Here is a 23,013-nt window from a genome sequence, read left to right as displayed (position 1 = left end):
CGCCCCCGGAAACCGGCAATCGGCGGGGGCGCAACGTCTTTTCCCCCGAGCGCGCAGCTGGCAGGGGTGGTTGTTTCTGTTTGGGGCGGATTCCGAGGGTTTCAGCTGTTGACGCTTTACGCGTTGCCGGCGCACGTTGGGCCGCTGTTTCCCAAGGGAAGGCAGGTGTGCGTCTGCGTTACCGGGAAAGGGATTTAGAACTGTCCGCGTGTCCCGCAAGCCAGCGAGGGCGCATTTCCCGGCGCGGACGGGCTGCTGGTGGTTTTGGTGGCTGCTCTCCGGAGGCAAACCTGGCACGTCGGAGGGGGGCTTTATATGGCTGTATTTGACTTGTTAATTCCTGCTGAACAAATAATTTTCCATGGCGAGTAGGGTGGATGGAGTGTGACTGGCTTAACTGCACGTGAGACGTGGAAAGACCATCCAGACCGCACAAGGCCTTCGTACTCTTGATTTTCTTGATTGATTGAACTAGGGCGGGGCCCGGCTGGAGAGTGGGAAGCGCCTGGGGAGCAAGTGTTAAGGAGGCGTTCACTGTCGGGGTAGTAGTCTTGCCTCCTTAAAATTTGTGCTCTAGGCGCCTCTTTCGCCTTAACCTAGTCCTAGCTGTATAGTAAACATTTTATTTTGTTTGAGTTATACTTCCGTAATGGTAAAATGACGTTCAGAAATACCGATTTTTCAATACAACTGTGACAAAATGTGGCTTATTCTCAAATGAGCGTCCCTATTTACATGTTGAACCTGCGGTGTCGTTCAATTCCTCATTCTTTAAGACGTAATGGTTTCTGAAAAATAGTGATTAAAATAAAATTATGGCCGGCGGCGGTGGCTCACGCTTGTAATCCCAGCACTTTGAGGGGCTGAGGCAGGCAGGTCACTTGAGCCCAGGAGTTCAAGACCAGCTTGGGTAACATGGCAAAACCCCGGCTCTACGAAAAAATACAAAAAAATTAGCCGGGCATTGTGGCGCGTGTAGTACCAGCTACTCGGGAGGATCACTTGAGCCTAGGGAGGTCGACAGACTGCGGTGAGCCATAATCACGCACTGGCACTCCAGCTTGAGTGACACAGTGAGACCCCGTCTCGACTCAAAAAAAAAAAAAAAAAAAATTAACTTCCCCTCCATTTAGTATTCTTACATGTACATCTAGTAGAGCATTAAAACGCTACTCAGCATTTAGCAAAACTTAACCTTATGCCTAAAGAGAAAACGGACACTACAATTTTCAGACTATTAGACTTTATAGGAGTTACCTGCTTTTGTTCTTTGAGAGGGTAATAATATAGAAAAAATAAAACAGCCTAAATTATTACAAGTACATTAAATGGACTCTGAACTTCCAAGTACAGTTGGGAACTAGGAAAACTAAAAACTGTTACAATTTTCATTAGCAATGTTCTGCCAGGTGCGGTGGCTCACGCCTGTAAGCCCAACAATTTGGGAGGCCCGAGGCAGGAGGGTCGCTTAGCCCAGGAGTTCGAGATTAGCCTGGGCAATAGTGAGACCTCGTCTCCACAAAAAATTTAAATTAAAAAATTAGCTAGGCCGGCTGCGGTGGCTCACGTCTGTAAGCCCAACAATTTGGGAGGCCCGAGGCCGGAGGGTCGCTTAGCCCAGGAGTTCGAGATTAGCCTAGGCAATAGTGAGCCCTTTGCCTCCACAAAAAGTTTAAATTAAAAAATTAGGCCGGGCGCGGTGGCTCACACCTGTAATCCCAGCACTTTGGGAGGCCGAAGTGGGAGAATCGCCTGAGGTCAGGAGTTGGTGACCGGCCTGGCCAGCATGGTGAAACCCCGTCTCTACTAAAAATACAAAAATTTTCATTAGAGTAGAAATGTTCTGCTGGCGTGGTGCGGTGGCTCACGCCTGTAAGCCCAACAATTTGGGAGGCCCGAGGCAGGAGGATCGCTTAGCCCAGGAGTTCGAGATTAGCCTGGGCAATAGTGAGACCTTGTCTCCACGAAATATTTAAATTAAAAAATTAGCTAGGCCGGGCGCGGTGGCTCACACCTGAGGCCCAACAGTTTGGGAGGCAGGGCGTGGTGGCGCTGCCTGTAGTCCCAGCTACTCGGGAAGCTGAGGCAGGAGAATCGCTTGAACCCAGGACGCGGAAGTTGCAGTGAGCCGAGATCGTGCCACTGCACTCCAGCCTGGGCGACAGAGCAGGACTCTCAAAAAAAAAAAAAAAAAAAAAAGAAGAAGAAAGAGAAAAAAAATTAGTTGGGCGGGGTGGCGCGCGCCTGTAGTCTCAGCTTGAGCCTGGGAGGCCGAAGTTGCCGTGAGCGGAAACTGCCTTCCAGCCTGGGCGACAGAGGGAGACCTTGTCTCAAAAAAAAAAAAAAAGAAAAGCTTCAATCTCAATCCTTTATTTGGTGTTACTTAGGCTTGGGTTGTTGAAGCATGGATTCAGTAATTAAATAAATAGGTGAAAGTTACATAACAGTTCAACGGTGATTTTAGAGTGAAACAGTGGTATATACTGCCGAAAACGTGTCTTCCTGTCAGTCTCAAAAAAGAGGTAGTTTCAAAACTACCTCTTTTTTAAACATCTATCAGTTTTTGATATCTCATTTCCCTTTCCACATCCTCCCCTTTGTCCACCCAAATTTAATGGTTTAAATACTTGGATCTGACACTCTAGAGTACACCTCAAGTTTTTGGTCTTAGTGGATTGCTTGTGAAGCAAAGAGCCCTTTGAACATTACCACCATACAAATAAAATCTGTTCTTTGATCTCTACCCTTAATTACCTCGAGTTAGTTTCCCTTGTAGACAGACTGAAAATGGAAATACATAAGGAGTTTAAAATAATTGGGCTACAAGTTTTTGACAAGAGAAATAAGAGATAAAACATTTAGATTTGTTTTTCTTCTATAAAATTAGTTTCTCTTCTACCTGGCCTACAAACTACATTCTATTCTCTCTGTTTTGTTCATACTAATTAATATTATCAAATTCCAGTTCAGTTTCCGCTAAACCTTCTTTAGCATCTTGACCTTCCTTTTTGCAAGCTCCAATTGCACTTTTCGTTTATTTCCCTGGCTTTCTGGCACATACTAGGCATTCAACAGATAATGGATTCCCTTGGATTGAATCCCCTCCCCTCCCCGCCCCGCCCCTCCCCTCCCCTCTGTTTCCCAGGCTGGAGTGCAGTGGCAAGATCTCAGCTCACTGCAACCTCAGTCTCCTGGGCTCAAGCGATTCTCCTGCCTCATCCTCCCGAGTAGCTGGGACTACATGTGCCCGTCACCACGCCTGGTTAATTTTTGTGTTTTTAGTAGAGACGGGGTTTCACCATGTTGGCCAGGCTGGTCTTGAACTCCTGACCTCTGGTGATCCACCCTCCTCAGCCTCCCAAAGTGCTGGGATTACAGGTGTGAGCCACCGCGCCCTGGTGATAATGGATTTCTTTAACTTTTCATTTGTAGTCATAGTGAACTTTGCTCACATTGTAGCTCACTAGATTTGAGCTAGTAAAATCACAGTCACATCAGAATTTTTTTTTTTAGTTTAGTTTTGGAGACAGGGTTTCACCCAGGTTGGAGTACAGTGGCAACATTCATAACTCACTGCAACCGCAAACTTCTGGGCTCAAGCCATCCTCCTGCCCTAGCCTCCCGAGTAGCTGAGACTACAGGTGCGTGCCACCATGGCCAGATGTGTGTGGTTTTCTTTTCTTTTTCTTTTTCTTTTTTTTTTTTTTTTTTCACTTTTTGCTAGAGATGGGGGTTCTTGCTATGTTGCCTAGTCTGGTCTTGACCTCCTGGCCTCAAGGTGTCCTCCTGCCTCAGCCTCCCAAAGCACTCGGATTACAGGTATGAGCCACCATGCCCCGCCCACATCAGATTCTTAAAGAACTAGGTCACAAGCTATGGACAATGTAGACTTGCTTGCCCTAGCACATTGGATCCAGTTGGAGTTAGGTTTTTGTTTTTTTTTTTTTTAGTGGTAAACATCATCTAAGACTCAGTACAGCTAAATAGTTAACAAATATGAACCTAAGCATCAGACCTCTTTCAATGTCAAGGAAAAAAAAGACTGGAGAAAAATGTCTCCAAATATGTTGAATTTATTCAGGAATGGGAAGAGAATATTAGAATTCAGGATGCATGAAATGGCAAGCCAAAAGTATGTCCAATAAGGGAAGGGTAAAAGGAAGCTTTTATTGGCAAAAAGGGCAAGTTCAAATAAAGCTGCTTGGAAACAGAAGCAAGAGTTCTGTTCAATGAACAGAGTTCATTGGTTCCAGAGGCTCAGAGCCAGAGTTGTCATCATTTCATTAGTGGAGATGCTGTTATTGGGCAAGTGTTCTTTTGAGAGCATCTTATCTAAATTACTGCAGTCCTAAAGAATGATAAGCTTTGTCATAGAAACATATGTATATGTCTGAAACCTGCTGACTGTGCAAAGGAGGACATGTGTGAAGGATGCGAACTGATCTCTTGTGGAGCTTTTAGAAAGTCTTCAGGAACAGTTCTTATCTCAGACATACAAACCTGAGCCCCTTCCTTTGTGCCTTTCTGGCCCTATTTTGTTTGGTTCTGACAAAAGTGATTTCATCCTGGTATCTGCAAATTTCACTCCTCTCAGTGCTGCCTTTCTTCAGTGACACTCTTTGATTATGTCTTATAGATTGTGTGTTTCCATGATTATTTACTAATGAATGACCACCTTTCCATTCTTAGCACTGCCGTATCAATTCAGAGCTGCATTACTTTGCTACAGAGCTGTTGCAAAATTTACAAGGTCTTCTTGCTTCAATACATTTATTCATTAATTTAACACAGTATTTTTTTTTTTTTTTTTTGAGACAGGTTCACACCCTGTCCCCCAGGCTCTGAAAGTTCTGGAAAACCTTTGAAAAAGTTTAAAAAAGATAAAATTCAGACCTGATCAGGAAAGATTCTTGTGGTCAGTAAAAAGATGATTTTGGAGGTAGAGCAAGCCTGAAAGCAGATGTATCAGGAGGCTGTTGTAATAATCCACCATCCATACTGCAGCCAAATTAAATTTGTAAAGGGATATCCTATCATAGAATCCTCAAGTTTTAGAGCTGAAATGTCGATTACAGATATTTTACTTCAATTCTCTCATTTCGCACAAGAGGGAATGGAATTAAGAGTAAAGGTACACTATTTGACCATGACCTCATAGATAGTCAATGTTAGACTAAAGAGGTCTAGAACTCAAGTCTCAGATGCTGTATTTAATTTCTCCCAAAAACCTTCATGGATTTCTACTCTTCACAATTTAATTAAATACAAAGGTTTGTCTCTTGCCCAAAGGCTTGTCTCTTGCTCCCTTTGGAATCCAGGTTATATTTAATATTACTTAGCAGGACAAATCGCCCCAGGACAGCCTCTGGTTTTTCAGTTCCCACTTAGCACCTACCCCCAGTATACCCCTTTCTTGTGAGTTCACCTCTGCATTTTAAAAGGTTTTTTTTTTTTTTTTTTTTTTTTGAGACAGAGTCTTGCTCTGTCGCCCAGGCTGGAGTGCTGCAATGGTGCGATCTCAGCTCACTGCAACATCCACTTCCCAGGTTCAAGTGATTCTCCTGCCTCAGCTTCCCGAGTAGCTGTGATTACACTATGCCTGGCTAATTTTTGTATTTTTGGTACAGATGGGGTTTCACCATGTTAGGCTGGTCTCAAACTCCTAACCTCAGGTGATCCACCCACTTTGGCCTCCCAAAGTGTTGGGATTACAGGCGTGAGTCACTGCGCCCAGCCAAAATGTCATATTTTATCCAGCACATTTGGGAGTTGACGGTAAGAGGAATTTTATTCTGTTCAAAATATTGCTATATGATTACTTATTTAATGCTTATCTTCACCTCTAGATGATATGCTTCCTGGCTTCCGAGTCACTGCTGTTATATGCAAAGCCTAGCATAATGTTTATATGCAGTCGGTACTCAATGCATATTTGTAGAAAGAATAAACAAATACTGCTTTTCATTTATTCATTTAGCAAATATTTGTGAAAGCATGCATTGTGCTAGAATACAGCAGTCTTACATGCTTGTGTTGGGATAAGTAGCCATTTGGGAGGGGAAAAGAAGCTGAATTTCTCCCTCATTCCTGGGGAACAGTGACATCAATTTTAGGTGGTTTCAAGATTTAAAATAAAAACTTTAAAAATATCACAGGAAAACACATGTAACCTTTAAAGAATTTTGATGCAAAACCTAAAGGCAGTAGTATGACAAGTTAATACATTTAATACATAGACTTTTGTCCAGGCACCGTGCCTCATGCCTGTAATCCCAGCACTTTGGGAGGCTGAGGCGGGTGGATCACCTGAGGTTGGGAGTTCAAGACCAGCCTGACCAACCTGGAGAAACCCTGTCTCTATTGAAAATACAAAATTAGCTGGGGTGGTGGCGCATGCCTGTAATTCCAGCTACTCGGGAGGCTGAGGCAGGAGAATCGCTTGAACCCGGGAGACAGAGGTTGCGATGAGGCAAGATCACGCCATTGCACTTCAGCCTGGGCAACAAGAGCGAAACTCCATCTCAAAAAACAAAACAAAACAAAACAAAACAAAAAAAAACATAGACTTTAAAACTTTTTGCATGATGCTGGTCTGAGTGCAGTGGCGTTTACAACTAAACCAGTTACAGATTTATTTGTTCCTTCTCCACTCCCACTGCTTCACTTGACTAGCCTAAAAAACAAACAAACAAAAAATAAAAACTTGTTGCATGGAAAAATATACTATAAACAAATTTAAAAAATAAATAAGAATCTGGGATGGTGGCAAAGAAAATAACTTTGCATCTTATCTGAAGGTCAAAGGTGTATTTCCTTATACGTAAGTATTTATAAATATATAAACTCTAGATTACCAATGGATTAAAAAATTGGGCTATGGACTCAAAAAAGTTCCCAGATAAAGATACATGTCTGGCTTATAAACATAGGAAATTATGCTGTGTCTCATCAAAAAATCAAATTGAATCTTGCTAAATGGACTTCAAAAAATCAAATTGGGGTGAGGCACGGTGGCTCACGCCTGCAATCCCAGCACTTTGGGAGGCTGAGGCAGGCAGGCAAATCATGAGGTCAGGATATCGAGACCATCCTGGCTAACACGGTGAAACCCCGTCTCTACTAAAAATACACAAAATTAGCTGGGTGTGGTTATGGGCACCTGTAATCTCAGCTACTCGGGAGGCTGAGGTAGGAGAATCATTTGAACCCGGGAGGCAGAGGTTGCAGTGAGCTGAGATCATACCACTGCACTCCATCCTGGGCGACACAGCAAGACTCCATCTCAAAAAAAAAAAAAAAAAGTCAGATTGGGCCAGGCGTGACAGCTCATGCCTGTAATCCCAGCACTTTGGGAGGCTGAGGCAGGTGGATTACCTGAGGTCGGTAGTTCGAGACCAGCCTGGCCAACATGGTGAAAACCCATGATTACTAAAAATACAAAAATTAGCTGAGTGTGGTGACCTGTGCCTGTAATCTCAGCTACTTGGGAGGCTGAGGCAGGAGAATCACTTGAGCTGGGAGGCAGAGGTTGTCCTGAGCTGAGATTGAGATTGCATTGCGCCATTGCCCTCCAGCCTGGGCAACAGAGTGAGACTGTCAAAAAAACAAAAACAAAAACAAAACAAAACAAAAAAACCTCTAAAAACTGCTAACTTGTTGGTTTGGATAGGGAGACTGGGAAAATAGGGGCCTGGGGTTAGAGAAAGACTTTTAACAATATATTTAATATATGCATGTATGTGTGTATTTTTTTTTCCTTTTTCTGAGTCCCCTTTCCCAAAGTATGTATGTTTTACTTTAAAATATAATATGTACAGTTAATTAAAATTTAATATTTGCTAAAATAGATATGGACAAACACATAACACTATTGAACAACTGGGCTTTTTTGAAGGGTTAATAATTATTAATAAAGACCTAATTCTGGGTGGGCATGGTGGCTGACTCCTGAAATCCCAGCACTTTGGGAGGTCGAGGGGGGAAGATCACTAGAGGCCAGAAGTTCGAGACCAGCCTGGCCAACATGGCAAAACCCTGTCTTTAATAAAAACACAAAAATTAGCCGGGAGTGGTGGCGCACGCCTGTGATCCCAGCTACCCAGGAGACTGAGGCAGGAGAATCACTAATGCCCGGGAAGTGGAGGTTGCAGTGAGCCTAGATAGTGCCACTGCACTCCAGCCTGGGTGACAGAGTAAGACTCCGTCTCCAAAAGAAAAGAAAAAAATAAGACCTAATTCTAACCGGGGCATGACACTGAAGTGTTCATACTGTAATAACCAAACATGCAAAACATGTATTTTAGACTCTGTCTCTGGTAAAACAGGTTTTGTAAAGTTTAGAGGAAAAGTATGATTCTATTCCTAAAGAATCTATTCTGGTTTTTTTTTTTTTTTTTTTTTTGAGATGGAGTCTTGCTCTGTCGCCCAGGCTGGAGTGCAGTGACACCATCTCGGCTCACTGCAACCTCTGCCTCTTGGGTTGACACCATTCTCCTGCCTCAGCCTCCCGAGTAGCTGGGACTATATGCGGTCGCCACTATGTCCGGCTAATTTTTTGTATTCTTTAGTAGAGACGGGGTTTCACTGTGTTAGCCAGGATGGTCTCGATCTGCCTCGTGATGCGCCTGCCTCGGCCTCCTAAAGTGCTGGGATTACAGGCGTGAGCCACCATGCCCAGCCTCCTAAAGGTTCTGAAATTGAAAGTAACTCAAGAGTGATGCTGGGTTTTTTGTTTTCTGGGTTTTTTTCGAGATGGAGTCTCACTCTGTTGCCCACACCAGAGTGCAGTGGTGCAATCTTGGCTCACTGCAACCTCCACGTCCTGGGTTTAAGCAATTCTCCTACCTCAGCCTCCAGAGTAGCTGGGACTACAGGCCACCGCCACAATGCCTGGCTAATTTTTGTATTTTTAGTGGAGACTGAGTTTCACCATATTGACCAGGCTGATCTTGAACTCCTGACCTTGTGATCCGCCTGCCTCAGCCTCCCAAAATGCTGGGATTACAGGCATGAGCCACCACGCCCGGCCAGGTTTTTTCTTAAAAAAGTTTTAGTTTCAAGGGAACATGTACAGGTTGGTTCTATAGATAAACTGTGTGTCACAGGGGTTATTATTTCATCAACCAGGTAATAAGCTTAGTACCCAGTAGGTACTTTTCAAATCCTCACCCTCCTCCTACCCTCTACCCTCAAGTAGGCCCTGCTGTCTGTTACTTTCTTTGGGTGCATGTGTATTCAGTGTTTAGCTCTCACTTATAAGTGAGAACATGGTGTTTGGTTTTCTGTTCCTGTGTTAGCTTGTTTAGGATAATGGCCTCCAATTCCATCCATGTTGTTGCACAGGACATGATCTTGTTTTCTGTGGCTGTGTAGCATTCCATAGTGTATATGTACTACATTTTCTTTATCCAGTCTACTGTTGCCTAAAAAATTGCTATTTAGGTTGATTCAGTGTGTTTGCTATTGTGAATAGTGCTGCGATGAACATACACATGCATTTGTCTTTATTGTAGAATGATTTATATTCTTTTGGGTATATATTCAGTAATGAGATTGCTGGTCAAATGGCAGTTCTGTTTTAAGTTCTTTAAGAAATCACCTAACTGCTTTCCACAGTGCTGAAGTAGTTTACATTCCCGTCAGCAGTGTATACGCCTAAGATGAAGGTTTTTAAATGATTAAATTCTGGATAGACGATCACAGAAGATTGTAAGAATAATTTGAGAAAGAAAATTAAAGACATCTTGAATAATAGTGTCCTAATATGCATATTATTCCAATGTACTTAAAAATAAGATCTATACTCTGTAGTGTTAGAATGCTTCAATTTTACAGATATATTACTTTTATTTTTTCAAAAGAAAAATATTAGTAGGGTTATCTTGGCAAGGACATTGTGGCACTTTTTTCTTTTTTTTTCTTTGTACTTCATTGTACATTTTTTAAAAAACAAAGAACCCAACCCAAGAAATATCCTATTAAAGGAAAATGTGTTCTAAAAGAAGAGGCATTTCAAAGTTTCAAAGCCATGTATAAAAGAGAACTAAGATGGCTCACGCCTGTAACCCAGCACTTTGGGAGGCCGAGGTGGGTGGATCATGAGGTCAGGAGATCGAGACCTGGCTAACACGGTGAAACCCTGTCTCTACTAAAAATACAAAAAGAAATTAGCCGGGCGTGGTGGTGGGCACCTGTAGTCCCAGCTACTGGGGAGGCTGAGGCAGGAGAATGGCGTGAACCTGGGAAGTGGAGCTTACAGTGAGCCAAGATAGCGCCACTGCACTCCAGCCTGGGCGACAGAGCAAGACTCGGTCTCAAAACAAAAGGAAAAACAAAAACATAAAAGCTCTTGATAAACACTGAGTTAAAATGAACTTTTAAAGCTGTTCTCAGTTTATTGAAAAAGAAATGCATAATTCCATTGTTTGGGATAGATGATGTCACATTATCTTAAAACTGAAAGGAAGTACGACTTCTTAGCTGCACTTTTGCAACATCTCTATCAAAGAGAATAATCTATAGACTAGAATAAGCATTAAGAATTACTTAAGTATTCAGATTAAGATTGTTCAAGTGCAACTAGTTGCTTCTTATTTGTCTTTTTTTCTCTCCTAAATGAATTCACTTCTTTAGGTCCAAAGGATTATATATCAGAGTACTAAAAATATTTATGGAATTGATCTCAGAACCACTGTAATCTTTTAAATATTATGGAGACCAACTAGGAGAGGCCTGAGAAAGTGTGGACAAATGTTAGATTAGCTTTTGTGAGGCAAACGGCTTTTAGAAACCACATATTAGTGACCGATATAAATTATAGGAAAGTTGTAGAAACTTGACATTGGATATTGCCCAATGAGGCTTTAAAATAAAATACCTTTTCATTCCTATCACTAGGCCTTTTGTGCATCTTCTATTCTAGTTACACAAAGTTGTTTGCCTTACCTCGGCTCAAGTGCTTTCTTTCAACAGGCATTCCCTTCTGTCAAGTGCTGCCTGTAGAAATCCCATTCTTCAAGGTCTACCTCAAAGATCTCTCAAATGTACCTCAAGCTGGAACTAATTTCTCTTCTTCGCTCCTCTCATACCTCATGAGCACACCCATCATTGAATACAGAATATTTTCCTTAGTTGTATACATGTTGCTGGTGCACAAATGTTGTATGTTGAGGTCTTGGAGATAATCCTGTTTTCCACAGTAGATTAGATTAGAACATTTTGAGGGCAAGGAACAAGTTATATGTAGTTTACAAATCTCTGACTCCCCTCCTTCCTTAATCATATAATACAATGCCTAACTTAATGATTGGGTAGGGGGACCCCACTAGAACCCTGACATAACATACCTTAAAGAAGTGTTGTATTTCAATTTATAAGAGTTTATATGTAACAGTTTCTTGAATTGTTGCACCCTGTGCTACATTTTATAAATCTAGTTAAAGCTTTGATTTCAGAGCAGTTTTATCTGGAGGCATTATAAATGACCATATGGAATTTTAGGCATCTTTCAGCAGAAATTCGTTTATTGACATTGTTTTTTTGCATTTTTGCATTTGCTTTTCATTAGTTTTGTCACCAAATTATCTAGTCAAAGCAGCATACACTGCACATTACTTGCTTACTACTTTACATTCAGCCAATTACATTTAATAATCAAATACACTAAATGCCAAAGAATCTCATTTTTTTTCTGGAATGGTGTAGGTGTATTTCTTGGAGGAGTGTGTCAAAAAAATAAATTTGAAAAGGTACTCTGTTTAACAAAATAAAAGCAAACCCTACCGTTGACTCGTGATTATTACAGCTGATTTTAAGTTGTTTTGTAAATTTATTCCAGTAGGTGTCACTGGTGAGTCGAGGGAAAAATCCTTTCCCAAGTGTAACGTTTTAATGAAAAGAAAGTAAAAGATTTAATCAATAAAAGAGGCTATGAATATGCATTTCTTTAGAGTTCAAAATTAACGTATTTATTGTTCAAAAGAGACAGGGTCTCGCTATGTTGCCCAGGCTGGAGTGCAGTGGCTATTCACAGGCGCGATCCCACTACTGATCAGCACGGGAGTTTTGACCTGCTCCGTTTCCGACCTGGGCCGGTTCACCCCTCCTTAGGCAACCTGGTGGTCCCCCGCTCCCGGGAGGTCACCATATTGATGCCGAACTTAGTGCGGACACCCGATCGGCATAGCGCACTACAGCCCAGAACTCCTGGACTCAAGCGATCCTCCAGCCTCAGCCTCCCTAGTAGCTGGGACTACAGGCACGCGCCACCGCGCCCGGCGGTCTGATAGTGGCGCAGAATAGCACTAGAAGCTGTGGTATGGTGACGTCATCAACTGGGACGGCCCACAACGCCTCTAAGATTTCATTTTATTCACCCCGCGAAACAACCTGAGCACACTGCGCACGCGTTTCCTTTGAGCACTGCATTCTGGGTAAACTGTCTCAAAAATTTGAAGAGCGCATGCGTGGGCGAGCTCCTTCCTTTTACCTCGTTGCACTTCTGAGAGCAAGATGGGTCACCAGCAGCTGTACTGGAGCCACCCGCGAAAATTCGGCCAGGGTTCTCGCTCTTGGTGAGAAATAGTTTGTGATTTTGGGGAAGCGTTGCCATGGAGGGCTAGGCTGCTTAAAATCTCAAGTAGAGAAGATCACGGGCGGCACGAGGGAGCAGGCCGACTGGGAGCCGCTGGTTCCGCCATTACAGGCCTGTGCTGGGGCCTGGGAGTCCCGGGATGCGGGTAGTAGCCGTCTGAGTGCGGAGTCTTGTAATTTCTGTGATCTGCAAAGCCGCTGTCTTTTTTCTTACAGTCGCGTGTGTTCAAACCGGCACGGTCTGATCCGGAAATATGGCCTCAATATGTGCCGCCAGTGTTTCCGTCAGTACGCGAAGGATATCGGTTTCATTAAGGTAGGTGTCTGCAGGCGTTCTCCATGTTTGTGTGGGCGGAGGTCGTGGTGGTTCTTTATTTTTTCTGCGAAAGACAACCGACAAATCTTCCCTGGGGTGGTAAATCTGAGCATTCGACCAAGAGCTTTTCCTCTTTTTTAGTTGGTAGCTGGTGACAGTGTTGATGGTTTGGACAATCAGATTAATAGAATGGAGAAGGTGAAGGACTTAGTCTTTCCTACCCCTTTTTACATAGATAGCTTAGTCAGTTTTAGGTGCCATGTATTGTGTTGGGTGAAATTACTCACTTTACAGAGGCTACTAAAATTGTTTTACATTTCTTTCACTTACCGATCTTATAAGTACCTATTCTCGAGACAGGGTCTCTCTCGGTCGCCCAGGTTGGAGTGCAGTGGCGTTGTTTTGGCTCACTGCAACCTCAAACTCCTGGTCTCAGGTGATCCTACTGCTTTGGCGTTCCGAGTTGCTGGGACTAAAGGCTTTCGCCACCACGCGCGGCTTTACCTAGATATTTTCTAACCAAATAAATGTATTAACCACTGACCCCAAGTTTTTTTTTTTTTTTTTTGAGACGAAGTCCTACTCACCCAACCTGGAGTGTAATGGCATGATCTCGGCTCACTGCAACCTTCGCCTCCCCGGTTCAAGCGATTCTCTTGCCTCAGCCTCCTGGGTAGCTGGGATTACAGGCGCTCGCCACCATGCCCGGCTCATTTTAATTTTTATTTTTAGAAGAGGGTTTCACCATATTGGTCAGGCTGGTCTCGAACTCTTGACCTCGTGATCCGCCCGCCTCTCAAAGTGCTGGGATTACAGGCGTGAGCCACTGTGCCCGGCCACCCTAAGTGTTTCATAGGGTCATATACTGGAATGAACTAAAAGTTTGGGGTCAGAAAGCTATTAAGATTCAGCAAACAAGGGTCCACCATTTAGTGCTTCTATCTCTTGATCACCTTAAGCAAATGTTTATATGAAACTTTTGGCTTCTAAAAATCTTTTAAATAGTAATTTGGGGTTTTTTAAAGGTGAAAACGAATTATTGACTCCTTGAGATAAATTCACCGGCTTTTTGATTCTTAATTATTTTGTATTGGACAATACTGTTCTATAATGATGTAATTTTTTTTTTTTTTTTTGGAAACTGGGTCTCCGTCTGTTGCCCAGGCTGGAGTGCAGTAGTGTGATCTCAGCTCACTGCAACCTCCCCCTCCCGAGTTCAAGCAATTCTCCTGCCTCAGCCTCCCGAGGGGCTGGGATTACAGGCGTCTGCCACCACGCCTGGCCTGTTTTTATTTTTTGTGGAGATGGGGTTTCGCCGTGTTGACCAAGCTGGTCTTGAGCTCCTGACCTCAGGAGATCAGCCTCCTTGACCCCTCAGAGTGCTGGTATTACAGGCGTGAGCCACTTGGCGCCCTGTTGTAAATTGTTATTATGAATTCTGCAATGCAGCAGGGACAGAGAAAGTACCTTTAAATTCAGGCTTGACAGCCTTGAACAAATACTTCAGTATATGCTTCTTGTTAAAATGAGAAGGTTCACCTAATTCGAGAGGTATATTACACATAAAAAAATGGACCTTGGCCCATGCCCTAGCTCTGTGTCCTAGATAAACTGTGGGCCAGGCGAGGTGCCTCACGCCTGAAATGCCAGCACTTTGGGAGGCCGACAAGGTGGGCGGATCTCTTGAGCCCAGGATTTCCGCGAGAAGCCTTGCCAACATGGCAAAAACCTGCCTCCACAAAGATTAGCCTTGTATGGTGGCCCGCGCCTGTGGTCTCAGCTACTCACGAGGCGGAGATGGGAGAATCGCTTGAACCCAGGAGGCTTAGGTTGCAATCAGTGGAGATAACGCCATTGCACGCCAGTCCGGGAGACAGCGAGACTGTCTCAAAAAAAAAAGATGAACAGTGTAATTATAGTTGCCTACTGAACAACTATCCTGTGCATTTGGTAAAGATCATTTATTTACTAGTGTTTTGTTTTGGGAAACATTACTTTGATGGAAGAAGCGCGATAGCATTACCAAAAATCATTCTAAAACATAGTTGATTCTGGAGTAGGCATTCAGTAAATATTTAAACTATGTAGAACCTGGTGTGGTTAGTTTGGGTAGGTCAGAGGTCCAGTTAAACATTCTATAATGAGCTATTTTTTTTTTTTTTTTTGTGAGAATCAAGTAGAGATTAAAGCATTTTGAAATAAATCATTATCTGCTTTTTTTTTTCAGTTGGACTAAATGATCTTCCTTCAAAGGATTATCCAAGGCCATCTACTCAGTGAAAAACCATGATAGTTCTTTGTACATAAAATAAACATTTGAAAAAACCCTTCCGTTTATGAGTGTTTGATCTTCCTTCAAAAGATTATCCAAGGCATCTACTCAATGAAAAACCATGATAGTTCTTTGTACATAAAATAAACATTTGAAAAAGCCCTTCAGTTTATGAATGTTTTAATATGACTGGAATAGTTAATTGGTTATCGAAATTTTGTTTTGTTTTGTTTTTGAGATGGAATCTTGCTCTGTCGCCAGGGAGGAGTGCAGTGGTGCGATCTCTGCTTACTATAACCTGGTTTCAAGCCATTCTCCTGCCTCAGCCCCCACGCTCAGCTAATTTTTGTATTTTTAGTAGAGATGGGGGTTTCATCATGTTGACCAGGATGGTCTTGGTCTCTTCGTGATCCGCCTGCCTTGGCCCCCGACGAAGTGATGGGATTTGAAGCGTGAGCCACCACGCCCGGCAAGAAATCTTTTAAAAATTTAAATTTTATTACGTTCTCAATATACTTGTCTCGATGGCTTATTTTCCCTGAGTTAACATAAAATTGTACCAGCTAGTAAACTCATAAATGCCAGTTTTATTTTTATACTTTACAAAATGTGTCAGGTTCATGCCAGTAATCCCAGTACTTTCGGAGGTCAGAGTGGGAGGACTGCTTGAGCCCAGGAGAACACCCTGGGCAACATAGTGAGACCTTGTCTCTAAAGAAATTTTTTTTTTTTTTTGAGACGGAGTCTCGTTCTGTCACCCAGGCTGGAGTGCAGTGGCGCCATCTCGGCTCCCTGCAAGCTCAGCTTCCCGGGTTCATGCTGTTCTGCCTCAGCCTCCTGGGGACTACAGGTGCCCACCACCAAGCCTGGCTAATCTTGTGTATTTTTAGTAGAGATGGGATTTCACTGTTAGGATGAGAAAAAAATGTTTTAAGGAATTTATATATGTTCACACACTTGAAGAGATACAGGGTCTTATCTGTCAATGTGTGCATGTTCATATTTGTGGAGAAAAGCAGTTGGGAGTATTTGGAGGGGTTGTCCAAGTTGTAAAAAATCATGGTCCTGAAAGATGTCTACTGAGGGACTCAGTAAAAGGTGAAGTGTAGGTGTAGTGTGTGGTTGCTTTAATTTTGGTAATGCAGGTGACTGACATGAGATGGAATAAATGAAGGTAGGTGAAAAATCTTGGGACTTGACATGTTGTCATCTGGAAGTCTATTAGAAATGCCGTTTGGGTATACCCTGTGCCTCCTGAATCGGTGTACATTTGAACAAGAGCCCCTCTGTGATCCAGGTTTGGAAAGTAGTGTTCTACCACTTGTGGACAATAATTGTACAAATACTTGAGTTCCTATATGCCAGACAGAATTCTGTAGTGAATGAAAAGTTCTGTCTTGAATTTATGTGTCGATAGAACAGCAATACATGATAATGTGCAGTATTTGAAGAAAAGCAGGGTAAAAGAGGTATATGTGCTAGATGTTGAGGTCAGAGAAGAAAGCCATACTTACATTTGGCTTATTAACTTAATAGAGGTTACAGCGTAGATTGTGTGGGGAAGAGAATTCCTGAATGGAATCAGAGAAATAGCAAAGTTGTGGATGAAGAGTGAGAAAGTCGGTCAGGGTCTGTAGTAGCCTTGTAGGTTATAGTTAGATATTGTGAGATTAGCATCCATTTGGAAACTTATTTTCGTAGAGGTGGGGTATTACTGTGCTGTCCAGGTTAGTCTGAACTCTTGGGATCAAGTGATCCTCCTGCAGCCTCCCAAATAACTGGGACAACAGGTGTGCACTACTGTGCCCAGCAGTGAACTAAGTTCTTAAGAGCCAAACGTATGTCAGTGAGGCAGAGGTAGAAATAAAGCTATTGCAATAGTCTAGGCAAGTGATTTTGGCTTGCATTAGGATAGATGGGAGTGGTTGAGATAGTCACTCCTTTTTTTTTTTTTTTTTTTTTAGGCAGGGTCTTGCTCTATCACCCAGGCTGGAGTGCAGTGGTGCACTGCAGCCTCAATCTCCTGGGCTCAAGCTATCCTTCCACTTCAGCCTTTTGAGCAGCTGGGACTACAGGTGTACACCACCATGCCGGGATAATATTTTGTGTTTTTAGTAGAGACGGGGTTTGTTGTCCAGGCTGGTCTTGAACTCCTGGGTTCAAGTGATCAGCCTGCCTTGGCCTCCCAAAGTGGATTACAGGCGAGCGCCACTGCAACCAGCCTTACCGTGGGAGACAAGGTTTGTTGAAGGAACCGATATGGGAGATAGGAGTAGATAATGACTCCTAGGGGCTGGGCGTAGTGGCTCACTCCTGTAATCCCAGCAGTTGGGGAGGGCTAGGCAGGAGAATAGCAAAAATTTAAAAGAGAAAATTAGCCAGGTGTGGTTGTACATGCCTAGCTACTTGGAAGGCTTGTGCCACTGCACTCTACCTGGGCAACAGAATGAGACCCAGTCTAAGAATGACTCCAAGGATTTTGGCCTGAGCAACTGGAAGGATAGAATTACTGTTGAGATAGGTCTTCCCAGATTTGGGAAGAATAGAAAGTTCAATTTGGACATGTTGACTTTGAGACATGTCTTATACATCCAAAGAGAATCTGTTTTAAGCAGAGAGTGAGTGATCAACTATATTGTGTGCCTCTGATTAAGACAGAATTGGTAACCCCAGTTTCATCTGAGAGGAGGGGAAGTGTGACAGAAGAGAAGCTGGAATGAGCATCTTAACTGGCTGCAGCTAAATTATCTTTGCCAATTTTTGTTTGTTTGTTTGTTTGTTTGTTTTGAGATGGAGTTTCGCTCATGTTGCCCAGGCTGGAGTGCAGTGGTGTGATCTTGGCTCACTGCAACCTCCGCCTCCTGGGTTCAAGCAATTCTCCTGCCTCAGCCTCCTGAGTAGCTAGGATTACAGGCATGTGCCACCATGCCCGGCTCGTTTTGTATTTTTAGTAGAGACGGGGTTTCTCCATGCTGGTCAACGGCTGTTCTCGAATTCCAGACCTCAGGTGATCTGCCCATCTCAGCCTCCCAAAGTGCAGGGATTGTAGGCATGAGCCACCGCGCCCAGCCTTTTTTTTTTTTTTTTCTTTTGAGATGGAGTGTTGCTCTGTTGCCCGGGTTGGAGTGCAGTGTCATGATTCCAGCTCACTGCAACCTCTGCCTCCCGGGTTCAAGCGATTCTCCTGCCTTAGCCTGCCAGGTAGCTGGGATTACAGGCATCTGCCAGCGTCTGGCTGATTTTTTGTATTTTTAATAGAGGCAGGGTTTCACCATGTTGGCCAGGCTGCTCTCGAACTCCTGACCTGAGGTGATCCACCCGCCTCAGCCTCCCAAAGTGCTAGGATTACAGGCATGAACCACTGCACCTGGTCGCCAATTTTTTGAAAACATAATTGAACACATTCCTAGTATATTTCCCTTAGAAGGAGCTTGTAGAAGATAGGGACACTGGAGCTTAAGTTTCATAAGCTTCATAGTAAATCCACCTATGCGCCTAACCCTGAACCCCAGGTGCATGTGATGATAAAGTTGGTGTTGGGGAAGAGTCTAGGAAAGAACCAGGTTTCAGTCTGGGTAAGGAGGTGGGAAGAATATTGGGAGATGAGGTTGAGGATGTAAAAAAGATGTATTGGTAATGGGATGAGCTGGTATTGCAGATAGAGTAGATGAGAAGCTGTGTCAGCTAAGCAAATGTAAAAAAAGTTTGGGAGATGTTGAGAGAAGCTTACATATGTAGTGGTAAGTTAGGTCCACAAGGGTGTGAGATGTGTTTGATTTGGTCATGAGAGTCTCTTGGATGAGCTGGGCTCTGGTCTAGTGGGATGGCCTGGTGTAAATTCCGTAAGAGACGTGCAGTGCCTTGGGTAATGGAAGGGAAACACCTCCTAGCCAGTCCTATCCCTGTGCGTACATGGTGGTAGTAAGTGGGAAGGCTGCTGTGGATAGGTGGTCTGGCTTTTCTAGTAGGGGTTGAATAATGCTTACTTGATAAATATTCTGTTTTAAAATTTGTCATGTGCCAGACATTATGCTAAGTGCTTTATGCACATTGCCTTTTTCAAGTCTTGGAGTACTTTTCAGTAGATATTATCATCATTACATAACCAAGGAAACTGAGGCTTAGAGATTAAGTAATTTTCAAGGTCTCCCAAAGAAAGAGACAAAATGACTGGAACTGGGTCTGTCTGACGTCAGTGCTTATGCTCTTAATATCCATAACACACTTATTGTAAGGTTAAAGGACTGTGCATCTCTTATTCCCAAAGATCACTTAGTTACTTGAGGGCAGGAGTAAATGTTTTCTTTCATATTTACATGTATACCAAGCACATAGCAAGATGCCTTGTAGATTAATAGGTCCTCATTTGTTGGGGAATTGAACTAAATTGCCTAGTAAAAGCTCAATAAGTGTTGATGGCAAAAGATAGTAGGTGCTATAGGAGAGGCCCAAACAACCATTGGAACATAGAGGATCTATTCTTTCTTTTTCAAAATTTATTATAGAGACAGGGTCTTGCAATGTTGCCCAGGTTGGCCTTATACTCCTGGCCTCAAGTGATCGTCTTGCTGGGACTACATGTGTGAGCCACTACTCTGGCAGAGGATATATTCTTAGGTTTGGATTCTGTCTTAGTGTCTTTGGGCCACTGTAACAAAATCGAGTAGACTGAGTGGCTTAAATAACAGACATTTATTTCTCACAGTTCTGGAGGCTGGGAAGTTCGAGATGAAGGTGCTGGTAGATTTCATGTCTGATGAGAGCTGTTTCCTGACTCATAAATGGTGCCTTCTCATTGTGTCCTTACATGGTGGATAGGGCAAATGAGCTTTCCTGGGCTTATTTTATAAGGGGACTAATCCCATAAGGGTTGACCTCTCATGGCCTAATCTCTGTCCAAATTGCCCCACCTCCTAGAACCCATAGGCTAGGGTTTCAACATGTGGATTTTATGGGGAACACAAACATTTTGGCTATGGAATCTCCTTTAATACAACAACTCCCTGAGGTACAGTTCCCATTTTACAAGTGAGGTGACTGAGGCACAATGAATAAGTAACTTTCCCAAGATTGTATAACTAGTAAGAGAGATTCAACCAGGTAGTGTGTCTTGAAAACTGCTCTTACCACTAAACTGTAAATGTTCAACAAAAAGTGAAAGCTGGCTGGGCGTGGTGGCTCACACCTGTAATCCCAGCACTTTGGGAGGCTAAGGCGGGTGGATCATAAGGCCAGGAGTTCGAGACCAGACTGGTCAACATGGCGAAACCCTATCTCTGTTAAAAATACAAAAATCAGTTGAGCGTGGTGGTGTGCACCTGTAATCCCAGCTACTTGGGAGGCTGAGGCACAAGAATCGCTTGAACCTGGGAAAGGGAGGTTGCAGTAAATCAAGATCATGCCACTGCACTCCAGCCTGGGAGACAGAGTGAGACCCTGTCTCAAAAAAAAAAAAAAAAAAAAAGTGAAAGCTTTGGTAAATATTGGTAGTCTACAAAATTGCCGAAAGAAATAATTTTTTATAAGAAGTGAAAGATTGTATATGTGCTACAATTTTATTATGTTAAACTACACAGGGAAAAAAAATCAGAAGGAAACATGTCATTATGTTAACAGCATTTGACTTTGGGTGATGTGATTTATGATTTGATTTGCAGCAGTGTCTGATTAAGACTCATTTAGAGATTGAGTATCCAGAGACTGCAGTATATAATGTCCCTGGTACCAATATTGCTAGTGAGGCTTCTGCTCCTCCTAAAACAGCTCATTCTATTTTTAGATTGCTTTGATAGTAAGGTTTTTCTTAGGTTGCTATGATTTCATTCTACTAATTTTGACTGATACTCATTGATACTAATTCTGTGTTGTCCTGTACAAACCAAGTGTAATCTCTGCAAAAAAAAAAAAAAAAAAAAAAAAAAAGGGGGCTAAATATTTAGGCATGAAGGCTCTCATATACTCCTAGAATCTTCTTATTTCCAGTATAACCATCTCTGATTATTTCAACTGTTTCTCTAAGACATGATTTAGAGTGATCTTTGGTGTTGTCTGAATTAATTCCACACAATCTAGATCCTGATAATGACATAACATGTTTCACAGGGCAGGCATGCAGTAAAAATTTATTGAATTTGGTTGGGCATCATTTGGTTGGGCATCATTGCTTTTTCACTTTTTGTGGGTCCTCTTTTACCATTACAGAAAGACCTGAGCTCTTTTCTTTGGCACTAGCCTATGGAGGTGACACCCATCTCCTCCATCATGGCCATCCTTAGACCCCTTGTGAAGCCCAAGATCGTCAAAAAGAGCACCAAGAAGTTCACTGGGCACCAGTCAGACTGATATGTCAAAATTAAGTGTAACTGGTAGAAACACAGAGGTATTGGCAACATGGTTCATAGAAGGTTCGAGGGCCAGATCTATGCCCAACATTGGTTGTGGGAGAAACAAAAAAAAAAAGACAAAGCACATACTGACCAGTGGCTTCTGGAAGTTCCTGGTCCACAATGTTAAGGAACTAGAAGTACTGCTGATGTGTAACAAATCTTACTGTGTTGAGATCACTCATGATGTTTCCTCCAAGAACTGCAAAGCCATCTTAGAAAGAGCAGCTCAGGTGGTCGTCAGAGTCACCAATGCCAGTGCCAGCCTACACAGTGCAGAAAGTGAATAGACAGCAAATGTGTTTGTTTTATTGGGATTTAAATAAAACCAATAAAACTGTAAAAACAAAAACAACAAAAACCAGAGACCCTGGCTTTTAGACAGTTGTTTGTGTGGCTAATGCCCCCAACAGTTTTATTTTTTAAAATGTTATTGTGTATTGTTTTTGAGATGAAGTCTTGCTCTGACTGGAATGCAGTGGATGCAAGCTCAGCTCACTGCAACCTCCACCTCCCAGGTTCAAGCGATTCTCCTGCCCCAGCCTCCCAAGTGGCTGGGATTACAGGTGCCCACCACCACACCTGGCTAATTTTTGTAGAGATGGAGTTTTACCATGTTGGCCAGGCTGGTCTCGAACTCCTGACCTCAAGGGATCCTCCCACCTCAGCTTCCCAAAGTGCTGGGATCACAGGTGTGTATTAGTTCATTTTCACACTGCTGATAAAGACATACCCAAGACTGGGGAAAAAAAATAGGTTTATTGGACCCACAGTTCCAAGTGGCTGGGGATGCCTCACAATTATGGTGGAAGGCGAAAGGCACTTCTTAGACGGCAGCGGCAAGCGAGAAATGAAGAAGACATGAAAGCAGAAATCCCTTATAAAACCATCAATTCTCGTGATACTTATTCACTACCACGAGAAAGTATGGGGGAAACGCTTCCATGATTCAGTTATCTCCCACCAGGTCCCTCTCACAACATGTGGGGATTATGGAAGTACATTTCAAGATGAGATTTGGGTGGGGACACAGAGCCCACAAACCGTAATCAAGGCATGAGCCACCACGCCTGGCCTTCAACAGTTTTAAAGCAGACTGCTTGCGTAACCTCTGCTAGGACATCATTCTTTAAAACTATCTTTAATGGTAATTGGTATATTAGGGATTTGGGTTTTTAGGTAGGCAGAGAAAAAGCACTTCTAGTAGTACGATTAAGAAGGGTATAATAAAGTATTTTAATTTCCTCAATATCCACAAAAATTGAAAAAAAGAGGCCAGGCACAGTGGCTCATGCCTGTAATCCTAGCCTTTTGGGAGGTTGAGGCAGGAGGATCATTTGATGCCAGGAGTTCCAGATCAGCCTGGGCAACATCAGGAGACCCCATATCTACCAAAATTAAACAAAAGTACCCCAAAACAATTAGCCAGGCGTGGTGGTGCATGTCTGTAG

The 23,013-nt window shown here is 43.0% G+C and overlaps 1 protein-coding gene and 1 pseudogene across 1 annotated transcript; both read left to right on the top strand.

Annotated features, from left to right (window-relative positions):
• The first annotated feature begins 12,347 nt into the window (after positions 1-12,347).
• Positions 12,348-15,238, top strand: RPS29 (ribosomal protein S29). The gene is made up of 3 exons (XM_007986607.3): positions 12,348-12,572; positions 12,808-12,907; positions 15,135-15,238. The coding sequence occupies exons 1-3, from the start codon at positions 12,511-12,513 to the stop codon at positions 15,141-15,143; spliced, it is 171 nt and encodes a 56-aa protein (XP_007984798.1). The 5' UTR covers positions 12,348-12,510; the 3' UTR covers positions 15,144-15,238.
• A 5,899-nt stretch (positions 15,239-21,137) lies between these two features.
• Positions 21,138-22,247, top strand: LOC103228936 (large ribosomal subunit protein eL32-like; annotated as a pseudogene).
• The last annotated feature ends 766 nt before the right edge of the window (positions 22,248-23,013 follow it).

This window comes from Chlorocebus sabaeus, chromosome 24, assembly GCF_047675955.1.
Source record: "Chlorocebus sabaeus isolate Y175 chromosome 24, mChlSab1.0.hap1, whole genome shotgun sequence".
Lineage (NCBI taxonomy): Eukaryota > Metazoa > Chordata > Mammalia > Primates > Cercopithecidae > Chlorocebus > Chlorocebus sabaeus.
Note: the sequence above shows the minus strand (reverse complement) of the source record. Positions and strands in the feature narration are given on the sequence as shown.